At 38.3% G+C, this 18,077-nt stretch overlaps 2 protein-coding genes across 8 annotated transcripts in view; one reads left to right on the top strand and one right to left on the bottom strand.

The window, feature by feature from the left end:
- CDK19 (cyclin dependent kinase 19) overlaps positions 1–18,077 on the bottom strand; it is a 134,870-nt gene that overhangs the window by 12,775 nt on the left and 104,018 nt on the right. For 4 of the 7 annotated variants that reach the window (XM_080664217.1, XM_080664213.1, XM_080664212.1 and 1 more), the window contains 5 exons: positions 15,835–15,892; positions 10,936–11,067; positions 5,977–6,120; positions 5,735–5,804; positions 358–430 (listed from right to left, as the gene is read on the bottom strand). In XM_080664217.1, coding sequence (XP_080520343.1) covers positions 358–430; positions 5,735–5,804; positions 5,977–6,120; positions 10,936–11,067; positions 15,835–15,892 — 477 coding nt within the window. The remainder of the gene's footprint in view (positions 1–357; positions 431–5,734; positions 5,805–5,976; positions 6,121–10,935; positions 11,068–15,834; positions 15,893–18,077) is intronic. The other 3 variants (XM_080664211.1, XM_080664216.1, XM_080664215.1) reach the window with 1 other exon arrangement.
- Positions 1,889–2,533, top strand: LOC308247079 (ras-related protein Rap-1A-like). Its single transcript, XM_080665598.1, has one exon. It carries the CDS (start codon positions 1,925–1,927, stop codon positions 2,477–2,479), a length of 555 nt encoding a protein of 184 aa, XP_080521724.1. The 5' UTR covers positions 1,889–1,924; the 3' UTR covers positions 2,480–2,533.

The following is an 18,077-nucleotide window of genomic DNA, read 5'->3' as shown; positions in this document are numbered from 1 at the left end:
ACAAGTCAGTTTTGACTTTCATATTAATGTCTAACAGGATTAATATCAAATGCCATTTTGTACAGCTCATTGCATGATTAGCACACTATACACATTTATGTGGAATTGGCAAAAATCATTAGCATTAAAGCAGTTTTAGGATTTAATTCTTTTTCTGCTGATAAAATTATTGGGGGAAAAATAAGGCTGAAAGTCACAGATAACATCTTAAAAGAAAAATATTTAATTTGCCCCAGCATCCACTGATTTCTTTTCCTTCTAAAGAGAAGGAACAGCTGGGACAATTCCATGGGAAATGGGATGAGATGAGAGCTGCACTAAGGTTCTGACTTCCCAATCTGGGGGAGATGCACCTACCAAGAGGAACACCTTGCTGTCAGGCTTGACCTTGTGTTTTTCCATGTACTTTATGAGGCTACTGTTGGCGTATCTGTAAAGACATAACAATCATACCTCATTGGGAACACTTACACCATACATATAATGGAAAGTTCGAAGACTGGGTTTTCCTATAAGGTATATGTTTACGCCATTGTTTTTACTGATTAAAAAGGAATATACAACCAAACATTGGTAAATGTGTGAAGAAATAGGAATTGTTACACACCGCATGCAAGAGTTTACATTTTTACAATCACTTTGGAAAATAATTATGCATTAACCATTAGAGTTGGAAATGTGAATATCTTATGACCCAGCAATTCTTTTCCTAGGTACATAATCTAGTCTAAGATAGATTTTTTTAAAAATATATATTTATCTCAGAGAGAAAGGAAGAGAGAGAGAGATAGAAACATCCATGATGAGAGAGAATCATTGATCAGCTGACTCCTGCAAGTCCCTAACTGGGGATCGAGCCCACAACCCAGGCATGTATCCTTGACCGGAATCGAACCTGGGACCCCTCAGTCTGCAGGCAGACGCTCTATCCACTGAGCCAAACCAGCTAGGGCTAAGAGAAATTTTTGCACATGCATAACAGGATACATAGACAAGAAATGTTCTTGGCAGCATTTTGGTAATAGAATAAACTGTAAACAACCCAAATGTATATCTACTAAAGAATGGGTAATTAAATTGTTATGTATTGACATAATAGAATGCTAACAATAGTAAAAATGAATACAGAGGTTGAATGAGGAAAAACAAAGTGCAGAAAGTATGATACTATTTATATAAAAAGTTCAAAGATACATTAAACTGAACAATAATTTATTTGTAGTAAAACTATAATGAAAAATGAGGAATGATAAATACAAATTCAGAACAAGGGCTACCCTTTGGGAGGGACGTGAACAGGAAGGGAGGGTACATAGAGTACTTCTGTAATCTTAGTAATGTTCTATTTCTTTGGTTAAGGGGTGAAGTAGAAGGGTATTCATTTATTATTCTAAATAAACTATATATATATCATATACATTCTTTCCTATATATGAAATATTTCAAATTTAAATGGGTAAAAAATAGAAAATACATGTTAATGGCAGAAAATTTACAGAATACAGTAGAGTATAAAGAAGAAAATTAAAATCACTCATAAGCCATTCAGTGATAAAGAACCACTGTCAAGATTTTGATAATTTCCTGACATCATACATACACACACATACACACACACACTCATATAATACAAACAGTGAGGGATTTTTGTTTTGTTTTTATAAAACTGGGATCATACTGTATAAATTGCCCTAACTTTTTTCACTTAATATTGTTTTATAAGCATTTTTCCTTGTCAAATGTTCTTTAAACTGGCTCTCGAGGTCGCCACGCAGCAGAGCCAGAGCCGGAGCCACGGCAGAGAGGAGGGAGGAGGAAGAGGAGGAGGAGGAGGAGGAGGAGGAGGAGGAGGAGGAGGAGGAGGAGGAGGAGCCGCCGCCGCCGCTGGACTGGGGGGATTGTCAGTATTTAAACAGACCACACCATGCGTGAGTACAAGCTAGTGGTCCTTGGTTCAGGAGGTGTGGGGAAGTCTCCTCTGACAGTTCAGTTTGTTCAGGGAATTTTTGTTGAAAAATATGACCCAACGATAGAAGATTCCTACAGAAAGCAAGTTGAAGTAGATTGCCAACAGTGTATGCTCGAAATCCTGGACACAGCAGGAACAGAGCAATTTACAGCAATGAGGGATTTGTATAGGAAGAATGGCCAAGGGTTTGCACTAGTATATTCTATTACAGCTCAGTCCACACTTAATGACTTACAGGACCTGAGGGAACAGATTTTACGGGTTAAGGACACAGAAGATGTTCCAATGGTTTTGGTAAGCAATAAATGTGACCTGGAAAATGAGCGAGTAGTTGGCAAAGAACAGGGTCAGAATTTAGCAAGACAGTGGTGTAACTGTGCCTTTTTAGAATCTTCTGCAAAGTCAAAGATCAACGTTAATGAGTTATTTTATGACCTGGTCAGACAGATCAATAGAAAAACACCAGTGGAAAAGAAGAAGCCTGAAAAGAAATCCTGTCTGCTACTTTAGGCCCACAGTGAGCAGCAGCTCTGAGCCAGATTACAGGAATGAAGAACTGTTGCCTAATTGGAAAGTGCCAGCATTCCAAACTTCAAAAAATAAATCTCAAGCGGCTTCTCCTGTTTTATATATTATGTGAAGAATTTAGATCTTATATTATAGGTTTGCACAAGTTCCCTGGAGAGAAAAAAAATTGCTCTGTGTATATCTCTCAGAAAATAAGACAATAGTATTTCTCCTTTGCAACAGCAGTTATAACAGATGTGAAAATAAATATACTTGACTCTAATATGATTATACAAAAGAGCATGGATGCATTTCAGAAGTTAGATATTGCTACTATAATCAAATGATTTCATATTGACCTTTTTATCATGATTCCTCCCGTCAGGCACTAAACGTTGAACCATTATACTTTATATCTGTAATGATATAGATGATGAAATTTCCCCTCAAACTCATTACAGCAGATAACTTTTTTGAGTCATTGACTTCATTTTATATTTAAAAATTATGAAGTATCATTCTGTCATTATATTCTAATTAAAATTGTGCATAATGCTTTGGAAAATGGGTCTTTTATAGGAAAAAAACTGGGATAACTGATTTCTATGGCTTTCAAAGCTAAAATATATAATATACTAAACCAACTCTAATATTGCTTCTTGTGTTTTACTGTCAGATTAAATTACAGCTTTTATGAATGATTAAATTTTAGTATTTTCAAAAATGTTCTTTAAACTTATTATCTGCAGTGGTTGCATATCTCCTACTGTTACTGTGTTTCACAATAGTTATTATTCACCTTGGAGGTAAATCTGGTACACATTGTAGGGAGACAATACTGCAGAACAGGTGAGAATCAGAGATGCCTACCGGATCCTGACTGTCAGTTACTATTGTATGATCTTGGGCAGTTAGCACTCTGAAAGGCTTAGATTCCTCATTTGAAAGTGAGGATTATAATTATACCTACATTACAGAGTTGTTATAACCATCATATGAGAAAATGTAGGTAAAGGGTATAGGACAGTGGTCGGCAAACTCATTAGTCAACAGAGCGGCAAACGGCGGCTCGCGAGCCGCATGTGCCTGGCGAGCTACAGTTTGCCAACCACTGGTATAGGACATGCCAGGCACATAGTAAGTACTGAATTAGCTGCTTGAATTGCTTCCACAGAAGAAATTCTTGGAATTATTTGGTCAAAGCATATGTACATTTCAAAGCCCTTTTTATGTGCTCTAGGACCCTGCTACACAAACCTGGCCTCCAGATCTGCAGCATGGGCAACTGAGAGCCTACATTAGAAATACAGATTCTGCCTGGCTGGCATGGCTAAGGGGTTGTGTGTTGACCTACGAACTAGGAGGTCATAGTTCAATTCCCATTCAGGACATGTGACGGGTTTGTGGCCTCGATCCCCAGTGTGGGGCATGCAGGAGGCAGCCAATCAATGTTTCTCTCTCATCATTGATGTTTCAATCTCTCTCTTCCTCTCCCTGACTCTCTGAAATCAATAAAAATACATTTTTTAAAAAATTCATGATGTCTAGGCTATAGAACACAAAGTGAAGAGTGGTTTATGAGATGAATTTGGTGATGTAGAAGCCAAGCTTTTGTTAGCTGTATTAAGGAATTGAAAGCAATGGTGACTGAAGAGCACTAGAAGACTGACATGATCAAATCTGCTTTTGGCAATGATTGCAGTGTAGACAGTGAGCTGGAATGAAGACTGGAGGTAGAAATACCACTTAGGAGGCCATTTCAAGATTCTGGGTGAGACAGTGGTAATCTGCATTTTAATAGTGGCAGGGTGAATGGAGAGAAAGACAATGATTCAAAGGATATTTAGAACAAAGAACTGACTAGATTTACTGTTTGGACACTGGGAAGCAAAATGGAAGAGAATGAGATCAGGGATATCTCCATGCTTTTGGCTTCAATAATTAGGTGAATCATGTACATTGAGTAGTATCATAAGATACATAAGTAGGGAGGAAATAAAGCAGAGAGGGATAGGAGGATAAATGATGAATTCAGTTTGGGACATTTAACTCAAGTATTTGTGGACACTGAAATTGAGATTCCATAAGACAATTAGATAAATGGGTCTGAAACTTGGAAAAGAAATCTGAGTAGGATATATTAATTGGGAATTATCAGCATAACTGACATGTAAATTGTGGCCATTAGGATCATGGAGACTTCCTGGGAAAATGTCTAGAGTAAGGAGAGAAAACCTTGAGCGACAGCAAGGCTATCTTTAAGAGATGCCATTTGTATGAAAGGAGAGGAGGTTAATACTCCCCTTTGACGAGAATGAAAAAGGCCCTTGAATCTGACAATGGCATCTAACCATAGAGTTTGTGTGTGTATATGCGTGTGTTTTTAGAGATAGGTAGAGGCAAAGGACCTACCAAGGACTGTGTAACAGAGAGGCCAAAAATGATTAGTGCCATTCTCTACTTGTATTTATGATGTCTGCTTTTGTTCCTATAAGCCATCCTGTCCTCAAATTTTTCCATTAAGTTGCCCAAAAGGGAGCCTCCTTCCCCTTTTCCTCTAAGCATATACACTTATAATAAAGTCCTCTCATGCACCTTTCCGCTCCTCCTGTTTCTACTCAACATAAATGCCCCGCCAGTTACTCAGATCCCTGCTGCCATGTGTTCTTCCTCTGTCATCTTGGCAGCGGGCCCCGCATTTTGGTCACCAGTCATTACTCAGGGAAAGATAAAAATCATAGTTGTGGCCCTGACCGGTTTGGCTCAGTGGATAGAGCTTCGGCCTGCAGACTGAAAGGTCCCAGGTTTGATTCTGGTTGAGGGCATGTACCTTAGTTGCAGGCTCGATCCCCAGTAAGGGGCGTACAGGAGGCAGCTGATCGATGTTTCTCTCTCATCAATGTTTCTAACTAACCCTCTCCCTTCCTCTCTTTAAAAAAATGAATAAAATATATTTTAAAAAAAGAAAGAAATCAGTTTCTGTTTAAAAAAAAAAATCATAGTTGTGGCCCTGAACTAAGCCCTTTATCCTGCTAAGACAGGAGACATTTAAACTATCTATTGCCCCTTAAATTCTTAGAAGTTTTTAAATACTATAGCGTAAGCCTGCCATATATGTGAACATCTTAATATCTTCTTTAAATCATAGGCATAATGAATATTTTTTTAAATCTAGTTTAAATAATCTATATCTGTTTTTTTAAAAGATTAAATATTCCCAATGAAATGACTACTTATATTTAATATGGAGTTACTTACGTTGTTCTTCTAAAGTCTTTTTGAAGTGTGGGGTATTCTGGCATCTTTCTAATATCTTCCCAGTCTTTATCTTACAAAAAAAAATATTGAATGTTGTTATAGGAAATAATGTATTACTTTGATAAAATAATCTCCTAGTTATTTTAGCTCAATATATATATAAAATACTTTAAAAATATGCTTTTGGAAAGAAATGATTTTGAAATAGGACTCAAAATATTTTGAAAAAGAAAATAAATTACCTGCAGGAAACCCCATGACACTAAATATCCGATCGAGTTGATCATGATGGAAGGGATTACTTGTTTTTATATCTTCCTGACGACAGTGAAAAATTGGCTCTGAAGTCAACAATTCAGCAAATATGCAACCTATTGCCCATATATCTATGAAGAAAGGAAAACAATTTTTGTACACATTTATTATATTTCTTTGGTTATAATTCCTGGGTATAATCACAGCCTACACATAAAAATACTTTTCAGTAAAGCAATATACAAAATACAGTAAGTGTATTAAGAAAACATATACATGAGACATGACAGATGATTATCATACAACACATTGAAAACCAAATAAAAAAACATTTACCTGTGTATTTCCTAATGAAGATAAGCTTAGGAAACTCAATTTAGTAAGCAATGAATTTACTTTATATATAGGCAAAAGTCTTCCTAACCACTATTAGTAATTCAACTACTAAAGCATTCAACTGATAATCTATTACTCAAATCTGATAGACTAAAACAATATCATCATCAGGTATAGCAATATATTCTTTAAAGCAATCAATTACATAACTATAGAGCAGAATGTCTGAGTCCAACAGTAATACCACATAAAATTATTTGGAAAAACTCAACTTTTGGCTGAAAGACTACCAACTTCAGTTTTTCAACAAATTGTAAGGTTCAGAAGTTGATAAATACAGAGGTAGACAGACACCAGTACAGAGAGATGTTATCTAAATACACTCACTCAGTCAGGGGTGGGGAATGTCCAGCCCAAGGGTTCTATAAGGCCCGCAAATTTGGTCTGGCACTTACAAGGCATTAAGGGTGAGTTAATTAAATGACCAAATATAGCAGGCTAATTTATAAGCTGATACCCAAATGGCCCTTGGTAGAAAACAGGTTCCCCACCCCTGGCTTAGATGTTTCCCCAATCCTCCACACCTCAGGATAAAGTTAGGCATCTTTGAAAGTTTTATTAACTATTTCAAACCACCACTTCTTTTGATTTTATACATTGTAAAACTGTAATTCAGATTCAGAGATTATATTATATTCACAATGCTTTGTCAAATATATTAATAATAAAGTATTTTTAAAAAATAATGTAGACGGTTCCTATCTCTCTATGCCTCTCCCTTCCCCTTTCTCTCAAATCAATAAAAACATATTTTTAAAAAATTATCTTTATTTCTCAAAAAACACAACTATTTTGATTTTAAAAGCAGAACATTTAATTATAAAATACTCATAAAACTGTGTTTCTCGAAGTGTGGGTTGTCAAAGTGTATGGACCACATACAACAGAATCACCTAATGGTACATGTTAAAAATGGGCCTTGCCGGGCCAGCGTGTCTCCGTGGTTGAACATCAACTTATAAACCAGGAGATCACGGTTGATTCCCAGTCAGGATACATGCCCAGGTTGTAGGCTCAATCACTCCCCAGTAGGGGGTGTGCAGGAGGCAGCTGATCAATGATTCTCTCTCATCATTGATGTTTTTATCTCCCTCTCCTCCCTTCCTCTCTAAAATATATATATCCTATATAATAAAAGGCTAATAAGCAAATCAAAGGAACAGCGGAACGACTGGTCGCTATCACGTGCACTGACCACTAGGGGGCAGATGCTCAATGCAGGAGCTGCCCCCTGGTGATCAGTGCGCTCCTACAGGGGGAGTGCTGCTCAGCCAGAAGCCCTGAGCCTGGCTCACAACTGGCAAGCGCAGCGGTAGTGGCAGGAGCCTCTCCCGTCTCTGTGGCGGCACTAAGGATGTCTGACTGCCGGCTCAGGGCATCCCCCAAGGGCTCCTGGACTTTGAGGGCGCAGGCCGGGCTTAGGGTCCCCCCGCCCCCCACGAGTGTACAAATTTCTTGCACTGGGCCTCGTGTGTGTGTGTGTGTGTGTGTGTGTGTGTGTGTGTGTGTGTGTATGTGTGTGTATGTGTGTATTTTTTTTTTAATGGGTCTTACCATGGATTTTGTATAAGAATCTCTGAGAATATGATAGACTTTGGTGGGGGCTCATTTAGTTTAACAGAGGATTTTGGCTGAATTTGCCTTTTCTTACTGGGAATCTCCCTTTTAGATATTGATTGTATCAGTGCTTGCTAAGAGTCCAATCCAACACATACAAATTTCTACTGTTATCACATCCTTTATCCCTACCCCGTACCCTGGGTATTTCACGTTCAATTCTGTTCTAAAGCACTACCTGTGACTTCCAACTAACACTCCCCCATTCTCTGGCTCACTTTCAGTCTCTTCCTATCCTCTGGTGCCTTCTGTGGTTGCCTAGGAGATTTACTGTTCTCCATAGAAAGAGACCCAATAACAGAAAAAGCAAACATAAGCCTAAAAGTCTAAAAACACAGCCCTATGGTCAAAGTCACTCACTGGGTAGAGTCAGGCTCTGATTTTAACTCCTCATTCTTAGGACCACTCTCTTCCTTCCATTTGCTTTTGGTAGTTCTTTCTTCACCCTTCACAGAGCTGCCACTGTCAGTTGCTAACAGCGTGGCCTTGACAGCTCTGATACAGAGCTTTACTATGGGCTCAGCTGCCAGGGGAAGGGTCTACACTCTTCTAACTGAGTTTATTCACGGACTCTTTTACTCATTTAATAAAACCCTTCAGCAGTATTTATGAAGTATTACAATATTTTAGCACTGCGCTAGTGTAACAATCCCCAAAGTATAAATGTGTTGTGGGTGTCTGAATTTTGCAAAAGTCAGATCTCCCAATGAATGAGGACATTATTATATTAAAACTAGAGGCCCGGTGCACAAAATTCATGCATGGGGGGGGTGTCCCTCAGACCAACCTGCACCCCCTCCAATCTGGGACCCCTCGAGGGATGTCCGACTGCCCGTTTAGGCTCAATCCAGGTAGGATCGGGCCTAAACGGGCAGTCAGACATCCCTCTCACAATCCAGGACTGCTGGCTCCCAACTGCTCACCTGCCTGCCTTCCTGATTGCCCCTAACCACTTCTGCCTGCCAGCCTGATCACCCCCTAGCCACTCCCCTGCTAGCCTGATTGATGCCTAACTGCTCCCCCTGCCAGCCTGTTTGCCCCTAACTGCCCTCCCCTGCAGGCCTGTTCACCCCTAACTGCCCTCCCCTGCAGGCCTGGTCACCCCTAACTGCCCTCCCCTGCAGACCTGGTCACCCCCAACTTCCCTCCTCTGCCAGCCTGGTCACCCCTAAGTGCCCTCCCCTGTAGGCTTGATCACTCCCAACTGCCCTCCCTTGCAGGCCTGGTCCCTCCCAACTGCCCTCCCCTGCTGGCATGATCGCCCACAACTGCCCTCCCTTGCAGACCTGGTCCCTCTCAACTGCCCTCCCCTGCTGGCCATCTTGTGGTGGCCATCTTGTGTCCACATGGGGGCAGTCATCTTTGACCACATGGGGGCAGCCATCTTGTGTGTTGGAGTGATGGTCAATTTGCATATTACTCTTTTATTAGATAGGACTAGAGGCCTGGTGCATGAAATTCGTGCATGGTTAGGTGGGGGTGGGGAGAGGTGTCCCTCAGCCCAGCCTGCACCCTCTCCAATCTGGGACCCCTCAGACATCCCTCTCACAATCCAGGACTGCTGGCTCCTAACCACTCATCTGCCTGCCTGCCTGATTGCCCCTAACCACTCTGCCTGCCACCCTGATAGCCCCCTAACCGCTCCCCTGCTGGCCTGATTGATGATGCCTAACTGCTCCCCTGCCAGCATGATTGTCCCCAACTGCCCTCCCCTGCCGGCCCAATCGCCTCCAACTGCCTTCCCCTGCAGGGCTCAGGGGACTGGGGGACTCCGGCTGGATGAGGCATGTGGCGCCTGCCATCCCCCAGCGGGACTGAAGGGACTAGAGGACTGAGGCTGGATGAAGCGGGGCTGAGGGGACTGAGTGCCATCATCCTGTGGTTGTAGGCGCCACCATCTTGTTGCTGTAGGTGCCGCCATCTTATGAGGGCATGGCAGTCAATTAGCACATTCCCTCTTTATTGGCTGTGGGCCCCACCACTTGTGAGGGCGTGATGGTCAATTCCCTCTTTATTAGATAGGATCTTTGTTTCCCTTTGTATGATGAATAAGTTAATTATTAGTCTAATCTTCCAAATGTAAGAACTTGCTTCGTAGTTCTTTGGGTGTCACCAAGTTTTTCATAAGGTTAACAAAAAGGATTGTGCTTATTTGTCTGTAAAAGGAAAATCTAAAGAAATATACTCCCTCCCTATCCTCTCCTTTTACTTCTTTTAAAGAAATCTCTAGATTTGAGGAAGATTCCTCTTCTTAACTCCCTTAGTTTGCAGCTGGATCCTCTGAGAACAATACAGTGACCAGGTAGCAAAATCTCTGTGCTTCTGTTCTGAACCCGACTTTAAGTCCTACAGAAAGTATGTTTGTAACAGATTTTCCTACTCAGCTGTTTCTTTTTTTACCTGGAGAGATGGCAAGATGCTGAGCACAGCTAACATACCCAGAGTCTGTCTATTTTCTACCTTAATGGAGAAACTGCCATTCTAATAACTGTAATGGCAAGAGAGAAAGATGAGTCATAGTTTCTTGTTTCGGAAAGGCTAACTTTTCCCCAGATAGAAGGGAGCTCCTCCAACACCCCACTACTCCTGTGTTTCTGTTTGTGAAGAAACAATTCTAAACCTCTCTCCAGTTCTTCTGATCGATAGTAGGTGAGTGCAAAATAAAATTTACATGTTATTATTTCCATAGCAACTCAATGGACCAGATACCTCTATTCGATAAAAGAAAATGCTTCCTTCTTTTAAAAGAACCATTTTCTCCTATACAGTTAAAAATCCAAATCCAACAGATGGTAAAATCTAGGAGTACAAAAGATAACAGGACTTTCACAAAAAGACAGAAAGTGGTTTTTACAAAGCAGTTTCATTATTATACCATTTGATATTTAGGATAATTCAATGCCAAGTAATTAAATCATTTTAGACTAACTTACCAATGGCTTTTGTGTAATGCCTGGCACCAAGCAAAAGTTCTGGAGCCCGATACCAAAAAGTTACAACTACTGGATCCAAATCTGCTAGTGGCTTTAGAGGAGAATTGAATAATCTGGCAAAACCCATGTCAGCTAAAAAATAAAATAAATTAACATGAAACTCAGTTTGGCATGCTACTGAAAGCATACAAAGTTGATGACAATAGTTAGTACCCTTATAAAGCAAGCCCTTTCCTCCATTTTCAACCTGTGGCCTGTACCAGGCACCAGATCTCCCCTTCTGAGGGAGATACTATTATTGTGCCCATTTTACTGATGAAGAAACTGAGGCTTAACGATACTCTGACTTGCCCAAGGTCACAGAACTACTAAGTACGGAGTCAGAATGAGAATCCAGGTCTGGTTTCAGATTCCTGTCTTTCAAAGACAGCTACAATAATATTCTTAGATTTTTTTTTTAATTGAAAGATCAAAAAACAATTTGAAAGATAATCTAAGTTTCAATGATTAATTATGACTTCTGTAAGACTAAACATCTAAAAATGGACCAAATCTTAGGTCAGTGTGTGCTAGAATCAGTTCTTTTTGACTCATGAGAGCTGACTGGTACATATCTAGTCTCAACTCTGAGTTCAGTGACATCATGTTGGTGGCTTGAAATTGGCTATGGTGAGAATATTTACATCATAGAAAACAGCAAATGCTACAAATTGGGGCTTTCCCCCCTAGAGAGCCACATCACATACATGTTTCCAAGAACACGTAGAGAATGTATGAGATAATTTGTTGTAATTCAGCATTTAACAAAGATCTGTATCAAAGCTAACTGATTTGACTATTAGAGGAGTACAAAAGCAGTGAAAAGAATACTTATTACTAAAGAAGGTCCTGGGGACCATCTAATTTTCTTAAGATTTCATAAACAACAAATACCTTACATGTACAAAACACTTTAGAGTTTTACAAACTGTTTTCAGATACATCATATATCACTTCATTTAATCCTCATAAGAACACTGGTTTAGTAAGTGTTTCGGTCCCTACTTCTGAGATAAAGAGTCTAAGGCCTGAAGCAGTTAAATGACTTGCCCATGGTTCTAGGGATACTAAGTAAAGATGCCAGTACTCAAACAAAAACCGTATTATAATCTAGCAGCTACATTCTTAACCACTGATCTGACATCCAATAAATTATAATATTATAGTAATAAATGCATGTCACAAAGGCAAAATCACAAAAATTACAAACCTCTGTACTTCGAAATACATAATATACACAGTATAATTTTACTATAAGGGGCCCCAATGTACTATAAAATGCACAATTAGTACATAAAATTTCAACTACAGAGAACCATTTAATCTAAAACTAATGCTATGATATAACATACATTAAAACTTTAATTTACAGTGATATTATTTCTTGAGAGTTTGAATAATTTATAAGACTTTCTGGAAATTGTTTTGAAGAAGCCAGGTCTTAAAAAAAAAACAAAGCTGCCCAAGGAGGCCTGTGCTAAGGCCTACTCGTCCTTAACTAAATTTCCCTATTGCAAACAAAAATATTCAAACCATCCTACCAATATTATACCTACTTCAGAGCACTGCTTTATAAATTTAACAGATGCTGACTGTTGTTGATGGCAAAGTAGTCTGATAGAATGCTGCTCCGCCCACTGAAAAACATTTTGTTTTGAAGTAAAGGCTAAAGCCAGTTTTCTCCCCTTATTTTCTACTTCCTTAATTTTTTGTAAGCCACATCTATTCACTGTCAAATGAAAGACCAGAGGACACAATGTACATTCTTGGAAACAATCTCTGCCTATTATATGAACTTCAAAGGAGCTTTATTTTTTTTATTACCAGATTATAGATACAAAATAATTAGCCATTTACATGCAATAAACATTAATATTTTAAGAAAAATGATTTTAAATATAATAATTTTACATGCAATAAACATTAATATTTCAATCAAAGGAGTTTTAAACCATTTTTCAAATACTTACTAATTCAGACAAACGGTTACAAGCTTAAACATTACTAACAGTTATTTTCCTAAAATTAGATATGAATGAAATTTCCAATCAGTTGGCAGCAGTAGTAAAATTCTGTGTGGGTGCTAATTAGGCAGTATCAAATTATAGAAAAACAGCAAAAGACACTGTCTACCACCAAGGAGCTTACATGAAGGTGAGATAACAAAATACAGAGCAGACAAAAATAAAAAAGGATAAATACTGTTAAGAAAAGGAAAGTTGCTACTGGACTGTAAGTCTCTTGAAAGAAGAGCCTAGGTTTCCATGGTTTTCTCTGGAACAATGTTTGATAAACATTTGTACAAGTGAACCAAACTGAAAGCAGAACTTGAGCTGGGTGCTGAAGGAAGAATACTTGTGAACAGTAAAGAAGGCAGTAAGTATTTTAGGTAAGGCCTGGGAGTCTTTAGGTTGCTGAGGAGGGAAGGGCTCAGATACAGGGAAGGGCACAATGTGTTTTCCATTCAACTATGCTTTTCTTTTTGGCCAAAAAGAACTGTATTATAGTGTTAAACATAGGAATCAGAATATTACTAATTTTTTTAAAATAATGTGTTATTAAAATTTAAAGCAATCTTTCAACTAGATTGTTTACTTGACCTTTTTTATTAATTTTTATCCCTGGTTTTATCCTTAATCTTGGATAGAATTTCAATCCTAAAACTCTTAATGGTAAGGCTAGGATACAGAATTTTATGTTGAGAAATAGTAGAGATATTTGAGAGCAGTAAGGAGGAGACATTAAGTTTAGGTGGCTGTGCTCAATGTGATGACAGGTACAAACAAGGGAAAGTATAAGATGATGATGATGAATTTGGTTTGGAATAATGGAATGTAGGTTGCCAATAGAAAACAAATAGAGATAAGAATTTCAGCTAAGGTGAGAGAATGGAATCTGAGATCCAGATCCTGGAATAATTCCCTAAAGAAGTAACTGTAGAAGAGGGAAGCCATGTCCAAAGCCAGTGCCCAGGGTGTCTTGAAACAAAAGGTTAATAGAAGTAAGAGGCAAAATGAATCAAATATAGAAGTAACAGCAAAAGTGGTATATAGAAAAACAGAATTATATGATGTCATATAGACCAAGAAAAAGTCTCAAGGCCAAACTGGTTAGGAGAACAAATAGCTAAGGCAGTAAAGGAAAGTGGTGACTAGATTTGGTAAGACAGAGTTCAAAGGTGTCTTTTTAGAGAGCAGTTTCAATTGAGCAATGGAATTAAGAGGCCAGATTATAACAAATCAGCTTTAATGGAACCAATGGTTGAATATACGTTCTAGAAGTAAAGGAACAAAGTGGGGGACACAGAACAAATGGTACAGAAAACAAAACGGATATGAGATTTATTTTAAAGTTGGGAAGAGGACCATAAATGTTTAAAGGTGAAGAGGAAAAACTTGAGAAGGGGAAACTGGAGATGCCATAATATAAGGAGCTGAAGGATAGCAGGAAGATTATTGAAGCTAAGAAGGGCACTAGATGGGCCTTCGGAGGGAAGAGTCATTCCTTCTCTGACAGTTTCTAAGGCAGGGCTGTGCTACAAAAAGTGGTTGAAGAGGTGACACCAGGTAGCTCTGCTATCACTAAGTAGCAATGTTGGTAAGGAAAGAGACTCTGGACTTGGAATTCGAAGTCCTTCTTTTGAAGGGTTGAACAAGCTACAACCTCTTAAATCCAGCTCTCCTTATATACAATATCTGCCATACAGAGTGGTTGTGTAAAATAATGAAATAACTAACATGTGAAAGTATCACACTGGATAGTAAACTGTTTATTTTACTGTCTCTCACAGGAAAGAGCCATCCTTTATCCCCACTTTGACCAGTGTCTAGCAAGATTAGGTACTCAATAAATGCTTATAAGAAAAAGAACGTTAAGAGGGAGGGAGAAACAAGTGAGGAGTGGTGTAAAGGTGATGGGGAGGGAAGAAGGGGAAGGGGAAGGTTTTTAATTAACATCAACAAAACTGAATGACTAAATCTCAGAATAGAGGTGTAAAGAAAGGGAAGTTGGCTTAGAACAGCTTCTTCAGGGCCTGGGCTGATGTATTTAACTGAAGAAGGAGAAGACCAAGCATCAGGGCTGGCTCGGTTGAAATAGGACAGAAAGAATTTGTAGTAGGTTAAGTTAGCATAACTTTGCACCACCCCTACCATGATATAGTCTAATAGCAAAGAAAACAGGTTGATGAAAAAAAATTTATTTTGAAATCCTTCTAAAAAGCATTGAACATTCAATAAACGTTATTTCTAGTAAAAGAAATTAAAGCATTTCTTAGCTAATTTTCTACCCAGATATTGTCAGGTATAAATGAATCCTTCAGGGTTGAAAAGGAAATTTTAATATACAGATAAGACTCTTTTCAGTGCCTTACTCTAAGATTAGCAAGTAAAAGGGCCTATAAACTTACATATCCATTTGGAAAAGATATGTTGGTACCTGGCACAGGACATACGTGGGGCAGGGGAAAGATATCTGTGAAGCTCTATATGTGTTAGGTGAGAGTGGGAGGGATGTATTTAAGGAAAGAACATTTGGTAAAGCTGAGACAAAAGTAACATTTTTGGGGATTATGTTTAGGGTGACCGTGCAGGACAGTAATAGTGACATACACACATGCTTGGGATTTTGATTGGGAATGAATTTTTATGGGCTTGCTTGCCTCAATTTAGAATTATGAAACCTTGTTTTGGGAATAAACCTGAGAGGTTTTATAAACTACCTATCTATATTTCCTAATATCTCTTCTAAAAATGCGAAAGTAATTTTTAAGTTAACTACTTAAATAAGAATATTAAAAAGGGAAACAATCTTTGCAGTCACTTCAGTTTCTTAATAAATTATTTAGAAATAATTACCTACCTATTTTGACTCTCCCCCTCTCAGGACCTTCTCCCATTACTAGGATATTTGCTGGTTTCTAGAAATAAAAATAGAGCATTCAAATTACTATGCTTATTCTTTTGACATGCTCTAAAATGGAAAAAAGTTCTTAATACTGTGAAAAAGTTCTTATAATATTTGGTATTTTAAACATAACTATAATCAAATATTAAGTACCCTCTACATAGTTAAAGCATTTGACATTTTTAAAGTTAGCGCTAACTTCCCATAAACACCCTTGCTATGGAAATATATTCAAAATTATATCATACAAATAATTACAAATGAATTAAAGCTGTCATTTCTGTTTGTCCCACAGAAGTAATGAGTAATAATAATGTAAAAACCTGTATAAATTATAAGTGTCTGCTTGCTGCCCACAACAGTTTTTGTGGTTGAAAATTTTATATAAAATTTCAAACCACAACATAATCACATGGAATATTCCTTGCTAAATATTTCTAAACTACTGTAAGAAAATATGATCAACATTCAACAGATTCCATTAAAATTCATACATGGCTTCAGCTACAGTTTATGCAAAAGTGAGAAATTCAAAATATTATTTCAAGATGTAAGAAAATAAACACCGAGGCTAATACAAAGCTACATAAAGAAAAGAGTAGGCTGCAAATGTGTCCACCATCTGTTAAGTCATCCTCATTTGTAGACATCTGGAAACAGAAACTGCTAAGATAGGGCTTTAGACAATGAGTCTCCTCTGTAAACTCCATTTCCAAGGTCTTCTCAGTGAAATGGAGGAGTTAAGGAGGTAACATCTTAAAGGAGAAATTAAAATTAGCAGGACTTTCTGACTAGCTGAAGTCAGAATATTAAGAAAAAGGTTGATAAAGACTGCACCAAGATTTTGAGTTTATCTGACTGGGAAGAATGATGATGCCTTTATTTTGGAAGAGTTATGAGAAGTACTGGTTTGGGAATAACAAAGAGGAGGAGATGACATATTGAGTTTGAGGAAGGTGAGATGCCTAAGTCAGACTAGCCAGGGTAGTGAAAATAGGAAGATTTGGATTTGAAAGTTATTGTCACTAGAGTGTGTTAACTGAAGACAAAAGATAAGATTGGTTTACCATAGCAGGAAGAAAAAAAATAGCATCAGACAAAAACAGAACGTTCAAAATTCAAGCTTGACAACTATTTATCAAAGATCCATTATGTATAAAACATTGTATTGGAGACTTTCAGGAAACAAAGAAAATTTCTTGACTCAAGGAGTTTAAAATCTAGTAAGAAAAGACAGACAGCTTTTTAGAATACAACATATTATGAAAAGTACCAAAACAGCAAAATAAAATGTCAGGAAAGAATGATTCTTCTCAATGAATATTAGTCTTTAGCAAGGAGATGACTTTAGGTGACTAAGGATGACTAAAATTTTGATAAGCATAAACAAAAGAATGACTTTTCAGGCTCAGGACGCCCCTACAAGCAAGGTTGTGGTCACATAAAATCACAGACATGGCATACTGAAAGAACCTAAATGTTTTGATATGACTAGGGCATAGAATGCTCAGTGCAGAAATAAGACTAGAAACAATGTTGGAAATAAAATGCCACATTAAATAAACTGGAATTTAACCCAGTCAGTGTGGCTCTGTGGTTGAGCATTGACCTATGAACCAGGAGGGCATGGTTCAATTCCTGGTCAGGCCATATGCCCAGGTTGCAGGCTCGATCCCCAGCGTGGGACATGCAGAAGGCAGCCAATTGATGATTCACTCTCATTAGTGATGTTTCTATCTCTCTCTCCCACTTCCTTCCTCTCCGAAATCAATAAAAATATATAAAAGAAAAAAGAAATGGCAATTTTTTCTATAGGCTAAGCCAGTGGTCGGCAAACTGCGGCTCGTGAGCCACATGCGGCTCGCGAGCCGCGGTTTGCCGCTCTGTTGACTAATGAGTTTGCCGACCACTGGGATAGGGGCTTAATCACAAGGAACAACAGCCTGTAATTATTGGAATCGAGAGTCTAGGTCAGTAGTCAGCAAACTCATTAGTCAATAGAGCTGCAGTCTGCTGACCACTGGGCTAAGCCAAGACAGATTAGTGAGGTAATCAGATGTATATTTAGGAAAAAACTCTGGTAGCAGTATGAAGAATGAATTGGAAGGATGGATAAACCACAAAGTACAGATAGAGAGACAAGTCGCAAGTGGGTTATAATAGTCTAGGGAAAGGTAAGGGCACCCTAACTTGTGACA

This window comes from Plecotus auritus, assembly GCF_963455305.1.
Source record: "Plecotus auritus genome assembly, chromosome: 4".
NCBI lineage: Eukaryota > Metazoa > Chordata > Mammalia > Chiroptera > Vespertilionidae > Plecotus > Plecotus auritus.
This window is presented reverse-complemented; position numbering and strand designations above follow the sequence as displayed.